Source organism: Neoarius graeffei, chromosome 10, assembly GCF_027579695.1.
Source record: "Neoarius graeffei isolate fNeoGra1 chromosome 10, fNeoGra1.pri, whole genome shotgun sequence".
Taxonomy (NCBI): Eukaryota; Metazoa; Chordata; class Actinopteri; order Siluriformes; family Ariidae; genus Neoarius; species Neoarius graeffei.
Window position 1 is genome coordinate 85,836,827 of NC_083578.1, and position 17,171 is coordinate 85,853,997.

At 41.1% G+C, this 17,171-nt stretch overlaps 1 protein-coding gene across 1 annotated transcript in view; it reads left to right on the forward strand.

Annotated features, from left to right (window-relative positions):
- Positions 1 to 17,171, forward strand: part of mfsd12b (major facilitator superfamily domain containing 12b) — a 42,142-nt gene that overhangs the window by 18,730 nt on the left and 6,241 nt on the right. Inside the window, exons 4-10 of the mRNA XM_060930921.1 lie at positions 4,083 to 4,262; positions 7,842 to 7,934; positions 8,021 to 8,113; positions 11,308 to 11,478; positions 15,760 to 15,854; positions 16,108 to 16,238; positions 16,420 to 16,464. Of these exons, the coding sequence (XP_060786904.1) occupies positions 4,083 to 4,262; positions 7,842 to 7,934; positions 8,021 to 8,113; positions 11,308 to 11,478; positions 15,760 to 15,854; positions 16,108 to 16,238; positions 16,420 to 16,424 (768 nt within the window). The 3' untranslated portion in view covers positions 16,425 to 16,464. The remainder of the gene's footprint in view (positions 1 to 4,082; positions 4,263 to 7,841; positions 7,935 to 8,020; positions 8,114 to 11,307; positions 11,479 to 15,759; positions 15,855 to 16,107; positions 16,239 to 16,419; positions 16,465 to 17,171) is intronic.

Below are 17,171 nucleotides of genomic sequence, written 5' to 3' on the forward strand. Positions count from 1 at the left end.
CTTCTCAATCCCTTGCAAAGGTTCTTAACATGATCTCTGGCTCACAAGAAATCAATTAATGGAGTCCAACATTGTGATTCAAACCTTACGTGAAAACATAAAATAAGCATTTTTTGGCAAAAAATGAACCTCATGGTGCCACTATTAGACTTTTGAATATGGTCAAAAAATTTTACAGGATGCCTTTATTGGTGAAAAGGAACACCCAAACAAAAATGCATCAGATTTTATGAAAGTGAGGGCAACTGATGCACCCTAATGGGTACAGACTCGCTCAAACTGGACAGGTGAGTGAGTCTTGAGTTCGGGTGAGTCTGTGCTCGTGATAGCCTCAGATTCTTGCTCTTGGCTGACAGCCCTTACAAAAAAGAAGTTTATTCAAGTGTGCTTCTAGTATACTTCTTTTAAACTAAAAATAAGAGAGTATGCTTTCAGTTTACTCTTTATTTACTTATCAGAGATATACTTAATAAAGTTATACATAAGTGTACTTGGAGTATATAGAAAAGTCTAATGGCCCTTTTCCACTACCCTTTTTCAGCTCGCTTCAGCTCACTTCAGCCCGACACGGCTCGCGTTTCGACTATCTCAGAACAGCACGACTCAGCTCGCTTCAGCCCTGCTTAGCACCCAAAACTCGCATGGTTTTGGAGTGGGGCTGAAGCGAGCCAAACCGAGCTGAGTGAGGCTGGGGGCGTGAGCAGACACTCCCCTGTGCACTGATTGGTGAGGAGGAGTGTCCTCACATGCCTACACACGCCCCGCGAGCATGCTGGGATCTGTAAACACCGTAAACCCGGAAGAAGAATAATTACGAATTACAAGAATTTCTGAAGCCTTATGCGCCTCGCCTCATCTATACGCTCTTGCCAGTATCTGTTGGCGTTGTCGGTGACAACAAGCCACAGCACCAAGACCAGCAACACTAACGACTCCATGTCCTCCATGTTTATTGTTTACTATCCGGGTCGTGAGACTACCGCTTAAAAGATCACTGATGTCACTGTTTGCGCCGCCTAACGACATCACGTGACGTCCACCCACTTTCGCTAACTCCACCCAATGTGTCCACCCACTTCCAGCCAGCACGGTTCAGCGCGGTTGTAGTCTAAATGCAACTCCAACAGCCCCACTCAGCTCGGCTCAGCCCAACTCAGCACGGCACGGCTCAGCCCAACTCAGCCGCGTTTGTAGTGGAAAAGCGGCATAAGTATATTAAGCTTATACTTGCAGTGCTCAGCATAAATGAGTCCACCCCCTTTGAAAAGTAACATTTTAAACAATATCTCAATAAACACAAACAATTTCCAAAATGTTGACAAGACAAAGTTTAATATAACATCTGTTTAACTTATAACGGGAAAGTAAGGTTAATAATATCACTTAGATTACACATTTTTCAGTTTTACTCAAATTAGGGTGGTGCAAAAATGAGTACACCCCACAACAAAAACTACTACATCTAGTACTTTGTATGGCCTCCATGATTTTTAATGACAGCACCAAGTCTTCTAGGCATGGAATGAACAAGTTGGCGATATTTTGCAACATCAATCTTTTTCCATTCTTCAACAACGACCTCTTTTAGTGACTGGATGCTGGATGGATAGTGATGCTCAACTTGTCTCTTCAGAATTCCCCAAAGAAAATAATTTCTTTACAGCACAAAGGTGAAGGCTACAAGAAGATCAGCAAAGCTTTACTTATCAGTCAGAATACTGTAGCAAAAGTGGTACAAAAATTTAAGAAAGATGGAACTGCAACCATCTCACAGAGACGTCCAGGTCGTCCACGGAAGTTAACACCTCGACAGGAGCGTCTTCTGACGAGAAGGGTTGAAGAAAATCGGTGTGCAAGTTCACTGCAGTTATCTAAAGAAGTAGGAAGCCAAACTGGGGTGACTATTTCCCGTGACACAATACGCCATACACTGCAGAGGAATGGCATGCATGGATGCCGTCCACAAAAGAAGCCTCTCCTAAAGCCCAGGCACAAAAAAGCCCGCCTAGAGTTTGCCAGGGCCCATGCTGACAAAGATGAAGACTACTGGGACTCTATACTCTGGAGTGACGAGACCAAGATAAATGTTTTTGGAACTGATGGCTTCAAAACTCTATGGCATTGCAAAGGTGAGAAATACAAAGAAAAATGCCTGGTGCCTACAGTGAAACATGGTGGTGGCAGTGTCCTTATGTGGGGCTGCATGAGTGCTGCTGGTGTCGGGGAGCTGCATTTCATTGATGGCATCATGAATTCACAGACGTTTTGCTCTATACTGAAAGAGAAGATGCTACCGTCACTCCGTGCCCTTGGTCGTCGTGCACTTTTCCAACATGACTAAACACACATCTAAGACCACTGTTGGATTTCTGAAGAACAGGGTGAAAGTGATTCAGTGGCCAAGTACATCTCCTGATCTGAACCCAGTCGAACACCTATGGGGAATTCTGAAGAGACAAGTTGAGCATCACTCTCCATCCAGCATCCAGTCACTAAATGAGGTCATTGTTGAAGAATGGAAAAAGATTGATGTTGCAAAATGTCGCCAACTTGTTCATTCCATGCCTAGAAGACTTGGTGCTGTCATTAAAAATCATGGAGGCCATACAAAGTACTAGATGTAGTAGTTTTTGTTGTGGGGTGTACTCATTTTTGCACCACCCTAATTTGAGTAAAACTGAAAAATGTGTAATCTAAGTGATATTATTAACCTTACTTTCCCGTTATAAGTTAAACAGATGTTATATTAAACTTTGTCTTGTCAACATTTTGGAAATTGTTTGTGTTCATTGAGATATTGTTTAAAATGTTACTTTTCAAAGGGGGTGTACTCATTTACGCTCAGCACTGTATGTAACCAGTAACTAATAGTATATTTCCGATATGCTATAAAGTATACTTTTATAAACTAAAAAGTGGACTAGAAGTATAAAACAAGTAAACTTGTCGTATATTTCCAGTACACTAAGCTTTTATAAACTAAAAAGTGAACTAGAAGTGTGTAACGAGTAAACCAATAGTATATTTCCAGTACACTACAAAGTGTACTTTAATAAACTAAAAAGTGGACTAGAAGTATAAAACAAGTAAACTCATTGTATATTTCCAGTACACTAAGCTTTTGTAAACTAAAGAGTGGACTACAAGTATAGAACTAGTAAACTATTAGTATATAAGTTTACTTGTGGTATACTTGCAATACAAAATAAAAAATACTAGTTGTATACTCAAAGTTTACTTCTCTTAGACTTAAAGTATACTTTTTATAAACTAAAAGTGGGCCAATTTAGTCCCGAGAAGTATTAGATTCGTTTACTTACAAGTATACTGTAAGTACATTGATACTGTATCAGTATACTTGGTACACAAAAGTATACTTAAGGAAATATACTTTAACTTAAGTATACTTAATAAAATTAACTACTTCTTTTTAATAAGGGAGGACTGGAACCTGATGTGTTGTTCTGCTGTTGGAGCAAGTCCACATCAAGATTTGATGTTTTGTGCATTCTGAGATGCTTTTCTGCTCACCACGGTTGCAAAGAGTGATTATATGAGTTACTATATCCTTCCTGGCAGCTCAAATCATGTCAAATCTGGCCATTTTCCTCTGACCTCTCTTATTAACAAGGTGTTTGTTTCCACCGACAGAACTGTCGCTCCCTCACTCACTCGATGTTTTTGTTTTTTTGTTTTTCGCACCATTCTGTCTGTGTAAACTCTCGAGACTGTTTTGTGTGTGAAAACCCCAGGAGATCAGCAGTTTCTGAAATACTCAAACCACCAGTCCATCTGGCTCAAACCAACACCCGTGCCACAGAGATCAGACTTTTTCTCCATTCTGCTGTTTGACGTGAACATTAACTGAGGCGTATCTGCATGATTTTATGCATTGTGCTGCTGCCACATGATTGGCTGATTGGATAACTGCATACAGTAAATGAGCAGGTGTCCACTCATTAAAGTGCACCGTGAGGGTCCATGTACTACGAAAAGCAAAATCAGTCCTAAGCTGATATTTAACAGTCATAGCATTAATCTTTGCAGTGCATTAATATCTCGCTTGATTCCTACATTTCCAGGACCTGGCGCTGATCGTGCTGGGCATCGGTGTTGTTTTCTCAGTCATCTTCCACCTGGGTACTCGAGAACGAACTCAACATGAGCCTGAAGAGACTCAACCCCTGCTGTCTGACTCCAGCGTGAACTCGGCACCGTTGCTGCAGTGGAAACACTGGCTCACCGAACCGTCCTTCTATCAGGTGAACTAAAGCTTTTTGGACAAATAAGATTTTCTTTCCACAAATCAGATACCGCTATTCCAATCAGAATTGAGCATTAAAAGCCGATAATTAAGTTATTCCACGAAATCGAGTCATACATGAGCTGATAGCTGATGACATGAGTAGCACTTTTTTACTTAAAAGAGAACTGAAGTCATTTTTAAACTTGCTTTATTTCTTAACATGTTCTTCAATTACGTTTTCGGTTTTAGTAACCTTATATCGTGACTCGTATTGGCAACAAATTGTAATTAAATATTATACTTATCGGCCTGTTCGGTTTTTAGCCGTGTTGAATTTAGTTCGTTTTGTCCACGGTAGGCGTCGCTTATCCGCGCGATCTTCACGAGACTTGTGCGAGACTTCGAAACGTCAAGTGTCAGCCAGGTGTCAGTGCCGCCATTTTGAAAACTGTTTTCCAAATGAAATATTGCTCAAAAACGAGTTTAAATGACGATTACTGCCGACTTTTTTCAAACTTTCCTGATTGCTATCAAAACAAACAAAACTTCCAGCTTGATTACATCAGCATTCGAAAGAGGCTGCGCACGTCTTTTGACGACGTCGGCAGATGTCGGTCACTTTGATTTCCGCTGTACGTTTTACTTCCGTCCTACGATGTCTCGTACAGGTCTCAACGAATCTCGTTTACGGCCGTTGCTCTGACATATGGACTGATATATTACAGAGCATATTTCAAACACTCAGAACTTGCTATAGCAGCGACAAAATAGTGATCAAAAATGCATTCCGATATTTAATAAAACGAGAAATAGAATTTTGAGGATAAAAAATTTGCCTTCAGTTCTCCTTTAAAAGGATAACTATATATGTAGAAAGAAGTATGACTGGTTTTGTTTTTATTAAATGAAAATTGCGTAATTCTCATTGAATGGCTGTGATATACGAAGAATAAGCACTTTTTCTCACGTGTCCTTTTACAAGATTATTTTTTCTTAAAGAACACCAAATAAATGCTGTGCATGTGATACACAAAGTAGGTTTTCACAAAAAACGGTGTTGTAATAATTTTTTTTTTTTTTTTTGGGGGGGGGGGGGGGGTGTTGCACGTGCACCTCTTATGATCACACTTTTTTTTTTTTTTTGAGAAAATAATCTCATGAAAATGCCAAATTTTCACATGTGCACAAGATAATTTTCCATTTTATGCAGCATTTTCTTTAGTATGTGGTTTTTATCCCCCGCTGGCTAAAAGGCCCAAAGGGAGATTATGTCGTGGCGATGTCCGTCCGTCCATCCTAGGAAGGGTACTCATCTCATTATCTCTAGCCGCTTTATCCTGTTCTACAGGGTCGCAGGCAAGCTGGAGCCTATCCCAGCTGACTACGGGCGAAAGGCGGGGTACACCCTGGACAAGTCGCCAGGTCATCACAGGGCTGACACATAGACACAGACAACCATTCACACTCACATTCACACCTACGCTCAATTTAGAGTCACCAGTTAACCTAACCTGCATGTCTTTGGACTGTGGGGGAAACCGGAGCACCCGGAGGAAACCCACGCGGACACGGGGAGAACATGCAAACTCTGCACAGAAAGGCCCTCGCCGGCCACGGGGCTCAAACCCGGACCTTCTTGCTGTGAGGCGACAGCGCTAACCACTACACCACCGTGCCGCCCAGAAGGGTACTCACCTTCTGAAATCACCTCTCTCAATTTTTGGAGGAATTTCACAAAACATGGCAGGATTCTTTGTTATATGTCAGTAATAAGTCAAAGTACAGATCCTACTAGTCAAACGTTACTCCGATACAAGTGAAAGTTGTCCAGTCAAATTTTTACTTAAGTTAAAGTACTGAAGTACTTGCTTTTAAAATTGCTTAAATATTAAAAGTACATTTTCTGTTCAATGCATCGTTGTATTATTGCCACAACACTTACAAAACCTAACGCCGTTACCAAAGACAGAAATGTGAATTCACAAAATGAACGCATGCTGTGCATCATGGTGGTTTAACGTTAAGCTACATAGCTAGTCAGTGAAACTCCACCTGACATGCTGACAAACTCTTTTCAAACTCAAAATCATACTGGGTAGCTAACGCTACTAGAAAAGAAAGATTTCTATATTCTGTTTATTTGGCAAGATTATGCTAAAACAAAGCACTTCAGATAAGTTAACGTTATTCATGTTAGCGTAACTCCGTTTTTACATGCTAACTAACAGCGTCCAAGTTAACTAGCTATGTGTAAACGTTAGCCGTGGACAAGGCTACGGCAACATGGCGGGCAAATCCATAGAAAGTCATTTGACTAACCAGACTGCATAGCTGTTGCAACGTTATCGCTAGCTCTAAAAGCACAGACAACTTCATTACAAGCTTTCTCTTAGAATAAAACGTTTATATACCTCAATATGCTTCCGCAGGTTGGACGGCGAGTTTTTTAGGCTGTGATGTGGTTCGTTTTCGGCAAACATTTAAAACGAAATGAATCTTTAATCCTTTCAGAAAACTGAAACATATGGTCCATGAACCTGCATGTGTGCATTCCCCAGAAGAACTGCCTCTTTCCATTCTGCCATCATCTGATTGTGGTCAAATAACACTGCTGAGAAAGCACTGATCTTGATTTTATCCAGTCTATGGACGTGACGTGACTCTAGTGATTACTGATCGGCTGTCTCAGTGTCACCTGCGAAAAAAACAATGGTGTTTTAGAAAAGAAAAGAAAAGACAGAAACATCCACTTTCAAAGCCGCTTCATAGTAACGAGTAACGAGGACCTTGATAGAAATGTCTTGGAGTGAAAAGTACGATATTTGTCTTTCACATGTAGTGAGGTGGGCGGCACGGTGGTGTAGTGGTTAGCGCTGTCGCCTCACAGCAAGAAGGTCCTGGGTTCGAGCCCCGTGGCCGGCGAGGGCCTTTCTGTGCGGAGTTTGCATGTTCTCCCCGTGTCTGCGTGGGTTTCCTCCGGGTGCTCCGGTTTCCCCCACAGTCCAAAGACATGCAGGTTAGGTTAACTGGTGACTCTAAATTGACCGTAGGTGTGAATGTGAGTGTGAATGGTCGTCTGTGTCTATGTGTCAGCCCTGTGATGACCTGGCGACTTGTCCAGGGTGTACCCCGCCTTTCGCCCATAGTCAGCTGGGATAGGCTCCAGCTTGCCTGCGACCCTGTAGAAGGATAAAGCGGCTAGAGATAATGAGATGAGATGTAGTGAGGTTAAAGTCATAAGTTTCCAAAAAAAAATACTCCAGTAAAGTACAGATACTCAAAGTGTACTTAAGTACAGAACTCAAGTAAATGTACTTCATTACTGTCCACCTCTGGTAATACGCATATTGCAATTTCATTCAATTCGGTCGCATTTTACCAGAGTTATGGCATAGTTGCCAGTGGGGGATATTGTGCTCTCGGAGCACTCTTGTTTTTTTTTTTTGTAAAGTTAAAGCTACGTAGTAATCTTGAGGATGGCAACAGTGATTCTTCAAAATGTTGTTTTATAATTACAATATTTTCCTATAATGCTCATGTGTTTTTTGGGAAGTGTAATGAGAAATAGATCGAGACGTGTGTTTCCTTCGTACAGGTGGCTGCTCTGTACATGTGCACTCGCCTGATCGTTAACCTCTCCCAGACCTACATCGCCATGTACCTCATCAACTCTTTATTACTGCCTAAGGTGTGAATTTCAAACAATCTCTCCATGACTTCATAATTCTCACTGTAATCACTGGAAGTTAACTCTGCATCTTTCTGTTTTCCCAGAACTACATCGCCACCATTCCTCTGGTGCTGTACGTTAGCGGCTTTGTGTCCTCTCTGGCCATGAAGCCCATCAGTAAACGCCTCGGCATTAGCGTGAGTTCTTCACACCTCCTTTAATGACCAGGAAATAACTCCTTGGATCTAGCATGAACGCTTTCTCTAACCTTTTCCATTTCATCACCCTAAGGCCTCTTACGCAACAACATGTTTAAGCTAATATTACAACAATACATCCAGAAGTCTTAACTTAGTAACCATGACGATGAGAGATAGGATTACAGAAGTATAAGACAATGCAAAAAGACTCGCCCAAATTACTTACGTAAGCAGTTTTTCAATGTTTTCTTTCCTTCCTCGTTCGACTGTGTAACTTTCGCTTGTATTCATTTATACTTGAATCAGATTGGTCAGAAGGTGATTAATTTTCTATAACAGCAGCTCTGACAGTAGTGAAGCTGCAAATCACAGGTTTACATTATTGCGCTCGTTCGAGTGATGACTGGTTAATTGACATGTATTTTTAAAATGTGCCCTTATTTAACCAAATACAACCTGCGTAATTGTTCACATGATGACATTTTCTGTGAGGAGACGTTCATTGAACATTTATGGAAGCAGTCTCCAGTGTCAGTGTTTTGTTTCATGGACATGCTTCCAATTATTAGCTCATCCGGCCAACAGGTGATGAGTTTATGCCATCATGTGTTGTCCGTCATCCATCTTCCATCCATCGCCGTCCACGTTTCATGAAAATCGCTTCTTCTCTCACAATTCTTCACTGATTTTTATTATTTTTGGCAGGAAGGTAGGTCTGCCTGGGATGCATATATGGTAGCGTCTACAGTACCTAAATTTGCATAATTGCAATTAATAATGAAGATATGGAGTAATTAATCAATCCCTAACAAGCAGTTTCCACACAGATTGCTTCTTCTCCTTCAATTCATTTCTTCAATTCTGATTCTTTCTGGCATGAAGGTAGGGGTACCTAGAGTGCATATAACTTCTACACAGATTTGCGTAAATATGTGTTATTTACCAGCTGGGAGGTCCGTATCGTGAAATACCGTGACCGAGGTCTTGAAAGTACTGAGCGAGGCCCTCTGGGCCGAGGTCAGTATTCAAGGCCGAGGTCACGGTATTTCACCATACGGCCCGACCTTAAGCAGGGATGAGAGTTTTCCGCTTTTTGGCGGAATTCTGCTTTTTTTCAGTCAAAATGGACCTTTTTTATATTGTTGCAAATCCGTTGAGAAAATTTTAGGGGGGTAGGGTATAGGGATGTTAACCAATGACCGTTTGACCGGTGGTTGATTTTGGAGCGGAGGACTTGGAATTCTGTGTTGTAAACGCTTGGGGCGTGCCATGCGGTGTAAGGACGACAGCTGACGAATCAGAAACACCCATTCAGTCATATCCCGCCCTCCCGCCCCAGTTAAAGACAGCTGACAAATCAGAAACACCCATTCAGTCATGTCCCGCCCCAGTTGAACACAGCTGCCACTCGGCGAAAGAAAAAAGTGTAGACACAGGCTTTTTAGCTTACAAATTACTATTCTATTTTTTTTTAATTATTATTAGAAGGCACATGGAGTTTAGTCCTGCCTTGGCCAGTGCATTCTGAAAGTATGTTTCGGTCTGTAGCCGACAATGCATGTTATTGCAGATCATATCTCTCCACACAAACTAAAGGCGCAGATGCCGACTTTTTCACGGCTGAATCGCGCAGATCCGATTGCTTTCCTTTGAGCATACAGAATTTACTCTGATGAAATTATTCAGACACTCCCAACGCCCCCCCTAAAAAAAAAAAATCGGATCTTTGCACGATTCAGCCGTGAAAAAGGCGGCATCCGCTAAAAGGCGCGCCGTTTGCATCCCTGTTTAAACTCAAAAGGGAGCAAAAGAAAGCAAGGCTGGAGCATGTGAAAAATCAAGAGGAGTTGGCTAAAAAGAGGGAGAGGACCAACAAGCTTTTAGCTCTTGCTAAAAAGCTCAAAATAAAGAAGAAATAAATTTTCTGCACCATGAAACTGTAAATAGTTGTATATATTGTAAATAAACACTTTATAGAACCAAAGGAAAAATGTATTCATAAATCATATAAACCATTATTTAATATAGCAGTGAATGTGTTACATTAGTTTGGATTTAGAGCAGCAAATTTGAAGCATCATGTTGGTGCTCACCTGGAATGTATATGCAAAATTCATCACAAAAGGCCTATGTCAATGTTTCCTTTACATAGGTGTAGTTGATCGTTATCAAATGAAAGTTTAAGTAATGTATGTACTTGAAAGAGAGTTCTACTTTTGTATAAGTGTCAATTTTGTAAGCAAACAGGGTATGGTATTCCAACAACATTTTTCAGATTTTTTTCATCACGAGCCACTCTCATCCCTGCTTAAGCTGGTAAATAATATATATATTTTTCTTTACCAAATTCTAACAGAAAACGAGAGCGCCCGAAAGGGAAAACCGAGCCGAGCCGCCATTTTGAATCCTCATTCACGGCTGTAATGCAAATGGCTTCCTCCTCGGTATACAAGTGCACTTCCATGGCAGGAAAAAAACTACATTTTGCCGCCTTTGTAGTCCCCTGTTTATACAAATAGGAGTCATTCAGGATTCAGACATGTTTTTGCTCGGCGTTAGCAACAGTTACAGGTTTTTAGCTTTCTCCTGAAATGTTTTCTTTTATTTTGTCTTCCTCAGGGTAGTAAAATTCGCTTTCGCTGTGAACACTGTCGTTATCGCTATCCATGCTGTAAAATTAATGCCATTATACTGAGAAATGCGAAAATAAATGTTGACAAAAATTGCTACTATGTTTGTTGTTGTGAACGAGCGAGTTGCCAGAGGTCCGTAACCGGGGTCCATAACCGGGGTCCGTATCGTAGGATACGGAACCGCTCGCCAGCCAATCAGAGCGCAGGATTTGATGGAAACCGGACCGCCAAAAAAAAAAAAAATTACAATTATTAATGAAGTTATGGACTAATTAAGCCTTAATGAGCAGTTCAATAAAAAGGTCAATTCCTTGCTATTTTGGATTCTTTCTGGCAAATAGGTCAGTATTTCTAGGGTGGATATCGCTTCTATATATAGCGTGTGTATAGCTTACAACATTTATTGCACAAAGAAGGTGGCCCATTTTAGATCGTTCCTTCTGGACTAGACGGGGCCCGAGTGAGCTACGCCGTCCTTGACAGTCTCGTCTAACTATAAATGGATAAAAAGTATTGTTCTTTATTAAATGTGAATTACCTCACTGTCTTTTCTCTCAGAGGACGTATATTGTGGGAGTCGTGCCCATCCTAGCATTTGGCATTTGGGTGCTGCTGGATTTGGAGATGGGCATTGGTGTGTACGGTGCGGCCGTGCTGCTAGGAGCCGGGTCTGCCGTCATTCTGGTGATGTCGCTGTCCATGACTGCTAATCTCATCGGAAATCAGACGGTAACAAAAGAATCCCCTTTTCAACATCACTATTAATCTTTCAAGTTTGAAAGCTTGACGTCTGTGCTTTCGGGAAGCTCTTTTTGTTTGTTGGTTTGTTTGTATGAGTTATACATGACAAATAATCAATATAACTCTGATGGATTTAAAGTTAGCAAGATAGAGGAGATTGCTTTAATTGTTAATTCTGTATGTTTGTAATGTTTTAAGGTCTGGTCTCACAACACCGATAACTATAACTACAGCTATCATGATATCTGTAAATAAATCAGTTCCCTGCAGTTTATGTGGTCGGTGCTCACAGCAGACCGATAACGATCCCTATAGATAGTTTTCACTGACGTCACGGCATTCCGGGGAACGCCCTCCAGCCGCCATCTTGTGGGGCTAACAAAACGGACCATCGCTATTACCGGCTACGTTATCTCGGACGGATTTATAAAGTTATATAGTCAGTAGGGTTGGGCGGTATCCAAATTTTGATACCTTGAAACTGTCTCTGTGTTTTCCCGGGGTATACGGTATTACCGAGAAAAAAATATTTTGTTTCGGCCTACTGTGTAACGTGCGCCTATGCCTCAAATGTACTATTTAAAAGCAGCATAGCGAATTGTGTGCATTGTGGTATGGATTAAGCAGCAAAGCGAATTTTGTGCATTGATGAATGGATTAAGAGATATTTCAAAGCATCACGCAACTCTTCCTTCATCTTGAAAATAGCATTCAACTGTCGTTTACACATGTCTGCGTTGAAACGCCATTTGCAGCACTATTTCACCTACTCCATCAAAAAAAAGTACACGATGAGCAGGATCATACCCTTTCAAGCATGGGAAATAAAAAAAAGAAAAAGAATCAACCAACACCCAAGTCCGTTTGGACTGCGCGATAAACCATATTCTTCAGCGCAAATGAGGCGAACCTAATTCAAATGCGTGATAGCTGCACAAGGCAAAATCATATGGGCCCACGTCATGCCATGGCGGGGAAATTAATAATCAAATGGCCTTACCTTGCTTAAAACGTTGTCTTGATCACATAACTCCTTACAATTATTCCACTTAAATCCATACGGTTTAACACACCCAACAAAGATAGCAAGCGCATTGCTAATTCCCACCAGAAACCTAACAGTTTACGCTACGATGTTTTCTTCCGTTTCTTCAGTAGATGACATTTCAAATGTTTATTACCCACATCCCAAATGTCATACGTTATATTATTTTACCTTGTTGTTACTCATGTAACCTACTCAAAACACAACTCATTGGAGAGATCTCGTGGAAGTGGAGTACCCCAGGCTATGGTGTGCCTTAGGGGACATATTAGATTTTTCGTTTGGTTTGAAACCAAAATACTGCCACACTGCCGATGTTGTATTTTTTTTTGCCACTAACTTGTTATCTTGACTTGCCATCTTTCAACCGCGGTCTCAGTCTCTTTTTTTTTTTTTAGATAGGACAGTATAGAGAGACAGGAAATGAGCGGGGGAGAGAGAGATGGGATCGGGAAATAACCTCAGGTCGGAATCGAACCCGGGTCCCCGGATTTATGGTACGGTGCCTTAGCCATCTGAGCCATGACACCCCCGGTCTCAGTCTCTTGCGAAGCTTTCTGTCAGACTCCAAATGTCATGCAGGGTTGCCATGGTAACGACATAAACAACCCTGCACGCAATGAAAACTTCTTTAGGAAATTGATAGAATTAGTGAAAATATGATCACACAGTTATTCGGGATGATCTTCAATTTATTATTTTATATTATGACCTCATGTACTCCATATTTATTTAGATATTATATATTTTTTTAAAATGACGGTAATGAGACCGATACCGTTGGTACTTTTGGATACCTCGGGATACCTTCTTACCGTAATACCGCCCAACCCTAATAGTCAGTTTTCTAAAATAAAGATCAGTGTCGGCAAAATCAAGCAAACGGAAGTATATGGATACATCGGACGACATCTCACGACAACGGTATGCAGCCAAACTGGCCTTGATTGGGGGAATTGACCCCTACGAAGTGGACAAAGATGCATTTTCAAGTGACTATTCAGGGCTACCATCCATATCGTACCCTGATATTGTGAACTATTTCGTGAGTAGTAAAAGTGCCTACACACTTGACGACCTCAAAGCATACAAGTCGCTGGAGTCATACAATTATTTTGTCTGTGGCTGGGTCCGTGAAGTCCACCATATAAAACCAAGTGACAGTCGTGTCCTAATTACAGCCAAGGTATGTAAACATTGGAATTTTAGAGCTCTCAACACTGCATATAAATATACGTGTGTGTATAATATCGAGTTGATTTAAGACAAATTTTACATCCATTAGTGGTATTACAGTACCATGTCAGTTCCAGTTAGGCATCCTCCAGAGATTGTGTACACGATGTTTTGGTTTCCAAAAACAAACTTAAACACAATTGATTGTTTATTTAAACAACTTATCACTTATAAAATGATCGGAGCAGACTTTGCTGTGTTTGGAAGGCTGATAATCCTTGCGGTTGATTCTCGCAAGCCATAGATGTCTCCTTTGTATGCTGAGTTTCTTTGTTTGCTCGCCTTCGTGCTCCTGTACAGTGGGAATTCCATAAAAGCTCCGCTTGACGTCATCATCTGACCTATTACGACAGCCGTGAATACAACAGGTGTGCACCATTGCTAGCTTTAAATAGCCTGCTTGGGTTCTTTTGAAGACTTTGTACTCGCGCGTTACAATGTGTGCTCAGTCACCCGTACGGTAAGCTTGACCCGCAAGATGGCCGCCACTAGGGAATCCCCGACTCTGTGACGTCATGTGAAAACTATCTATAGCCCAGGCCTGGGTTTATCCGTATTGGTGAAATTGCTTCTGGAGCCATTTTTCCAGACCTGGACCTGATCCGATAAAACATCTGCTGACCAATCAGCTAATTGTTCGCATGTGACGGTGTCTGAGCACGTGCTATTTTTCCCCGGGCATCTTTATACATCCTTGTTGCATCATGAAGTCACGGAATACAGATTCACGGAAAATAAAATACATAATACAAAACACGGATCTTTTATTCACGGATATGTGATTATTTTCCGTGAAATATCAACAGTAAATTAATAAAGTAAACCTACAAATGCAGGTAAGACATTTTAATTATGAACTTCAGCAGTCCAAACATTTAATTGTTTTAGACTTGTTAATTTTTTATCCGTGATGCATCATCCGTATGAAATCGGTAACCAATCTGTAATATACTGAAACGTCCGTGACCGAGCCGCAAATTATTAGCATCCGTGATGCAGCATCCGTATTAAAATCCGTAACCACTCTGTATTTTGTATCCTTTTTTAAAAAATATATATTTCCATAATCCGTGACCTATCCGTATTTTATCAACCACTGGAGTGTGTGCATGGGTTGTTTTGGAGTCCAAGCTGTACAGTATGACCCAGAATAATGTGCTACTACTTGGGGGGGAAAAAAACTTCATGACTGTTCCTAAATTGCATGCATTTATTTCCCTGAGTGTCAGGACCAAGTGATATTATAGTTGGGATTACACTACCGTTCAAAAGTTTGGGGTCGCTTTGAAATGTCCTTATTTTTGAAAGAAAAGCACTGTTCTTTTCAATGAAGATCACTTTAAACTAATCAGAAATCCACTCTATACATTGCTAATGTGGTAAATGACTATTCTAGCTGCAAATGTGTGGTTTTTGGTGCAATATCTCCATAGGTGTATAGAGGCCCATTTCCAGCAACTCTCACTCCAGTGTTCTAATGGTACAATGTGTTTGCTCATTGCCTCAGAAGGCTAATGGATGATTAGAAAACCCTTGTACAATCATGTTAGCACAGCTGAAAACAGTTGAGCTCTTTAGAGAAGCTATAAAACTGACCTTCCTTTGAGCAGATTGAGTTTCTGGAGCATCACATTTGTGGGGTCGATTAAATGCTCAAAATGGCCAGAAAAATGTCTTGACTATATTTTCTATTCATTTTACAACTTATGGTGGTAAATAAAAGTGTGACTTTTCATGGAAAACACAAAATTGTCTGGGTGACCCCAAACTTTTGAACGGTAGTGTATAGTTGTGGGGTTTCTGCTCCAGACTGGAACTAAATTCAGGCAGAGGGATAGTCATAAGTTGTGGTTATAGTTATCAGTGTTGTTGGACCGGGCCCTTAGGTTACTTGATGTAGGTAAATATTGGAACACTGTAACAGGTCAGTGTTCTCCATGTACGATTAATCTTATCATCATCCTGTTTTATATTTTCTCTCCAAACAGCAAAGTAGCGCGTTCGTGTATGGAGCAATGAGTTTCACGGACAAAGTCGCCAACGGTCTCGCTGTGATGATCATCCAGAGCCAGTACCCCTGTCAGTAAGTGGTGCACATTGAAACATTCCTCGAATCAGCCAATAATGAGATTACGTGAAGATTGACGTGAAGAAAACAAAAGTATAGACCAGCTCATGAGTCTCCAAATTATTCTCTGATTACCGTATGTCATGGTTTGAGTAATAATGGAATGAAATTTGGTGTGTTTAGACATTCTGAACATTTGTGTGTGTGTGTGAAGGTTATGACGTTGTCCCAGACCTCTCACTCAGTCCTGTATGCTTTCCGTTTACAGAACACAGGTTTGCTGCACTGACTGCGTTTGGTTCTACCATCACATCATGGTAGCTGTAACCGGGGGCATCGGCCTCGTTGCCATGCTCTGCCTCTGTAGCCTGCTCATCTGGCCAATCAAGATTCGCCGATGTGAGTTTTTAAAAAGGGGGGGGGAAGAATCTCTCAAGTCAAAATCTCTCAAAACTTTCTTCTAAATGTATGATTTTGCAATTGTGTTATTCTTCAACCGCATCGTTTCCATGGTAATAGAGGTGGTGGTGGTGTTTGATTTGTGTTTGTCTGACATGCTGGACACTTGCGTCTGTTCTAGGTTGAGAATGCTTTCCCAGCAGGTGGCGGCCATCTTGGAGAACAGGTAAAGTATGGCCTTAATGATGCGTTTTGCAAAAACTTAATTTTTAAATGATCGCTGCTGTGACGCTTGTGTAAAATCCACCAATAGGAAGACAGCACAGGATGACGGAAAGGAAAATTCATAGAAAAGCTAATAAAATGCGGTAGCGGCAATGACGCAAAACAAACAACACATCCCAATGGATAACCTCAAGCTCACTCAAGCAGAACGTAATCATTTTCTTTCATCACAGGTCTATCGTTAGAGGATCTTCCTCGTATAATCCGATACGGAAAACACTTCTGGTCTGTTCTAGAATTCGAGAAGTCTTTTAAAGGGGGTTTTATTGGGGTCTCGTAGAGTGTGACAAGCAATAATGTTGAAAGGTGACACAAATTGTACAGTGAGGGAAAAAGGTAGGGAAAAAATCGTAACTTTAGATGAGGTGTGATTCAGAGAGGAACCATCAGGGCCTTCTAGGCGTTCAGAGAAGCCCAAACAGATCAGCATTTCAAATGTTATATTTAATTTCTTTCATTCTTGACTTGATCTCAACCCCTCAAAGTCTCAGTCTTGTCTCGGCCTTGACGCACTCCGGTCTCGGTTTCGATAGTCTTCGATAGAGTACAACACTACTAGCTAGCTTAGCTAGGCTCCAGCATACACACAGCGCACTCAAAGCCAGATTTATTAACCAGTGCCGATTAGCATGAGGCCGCAAAAAAAAA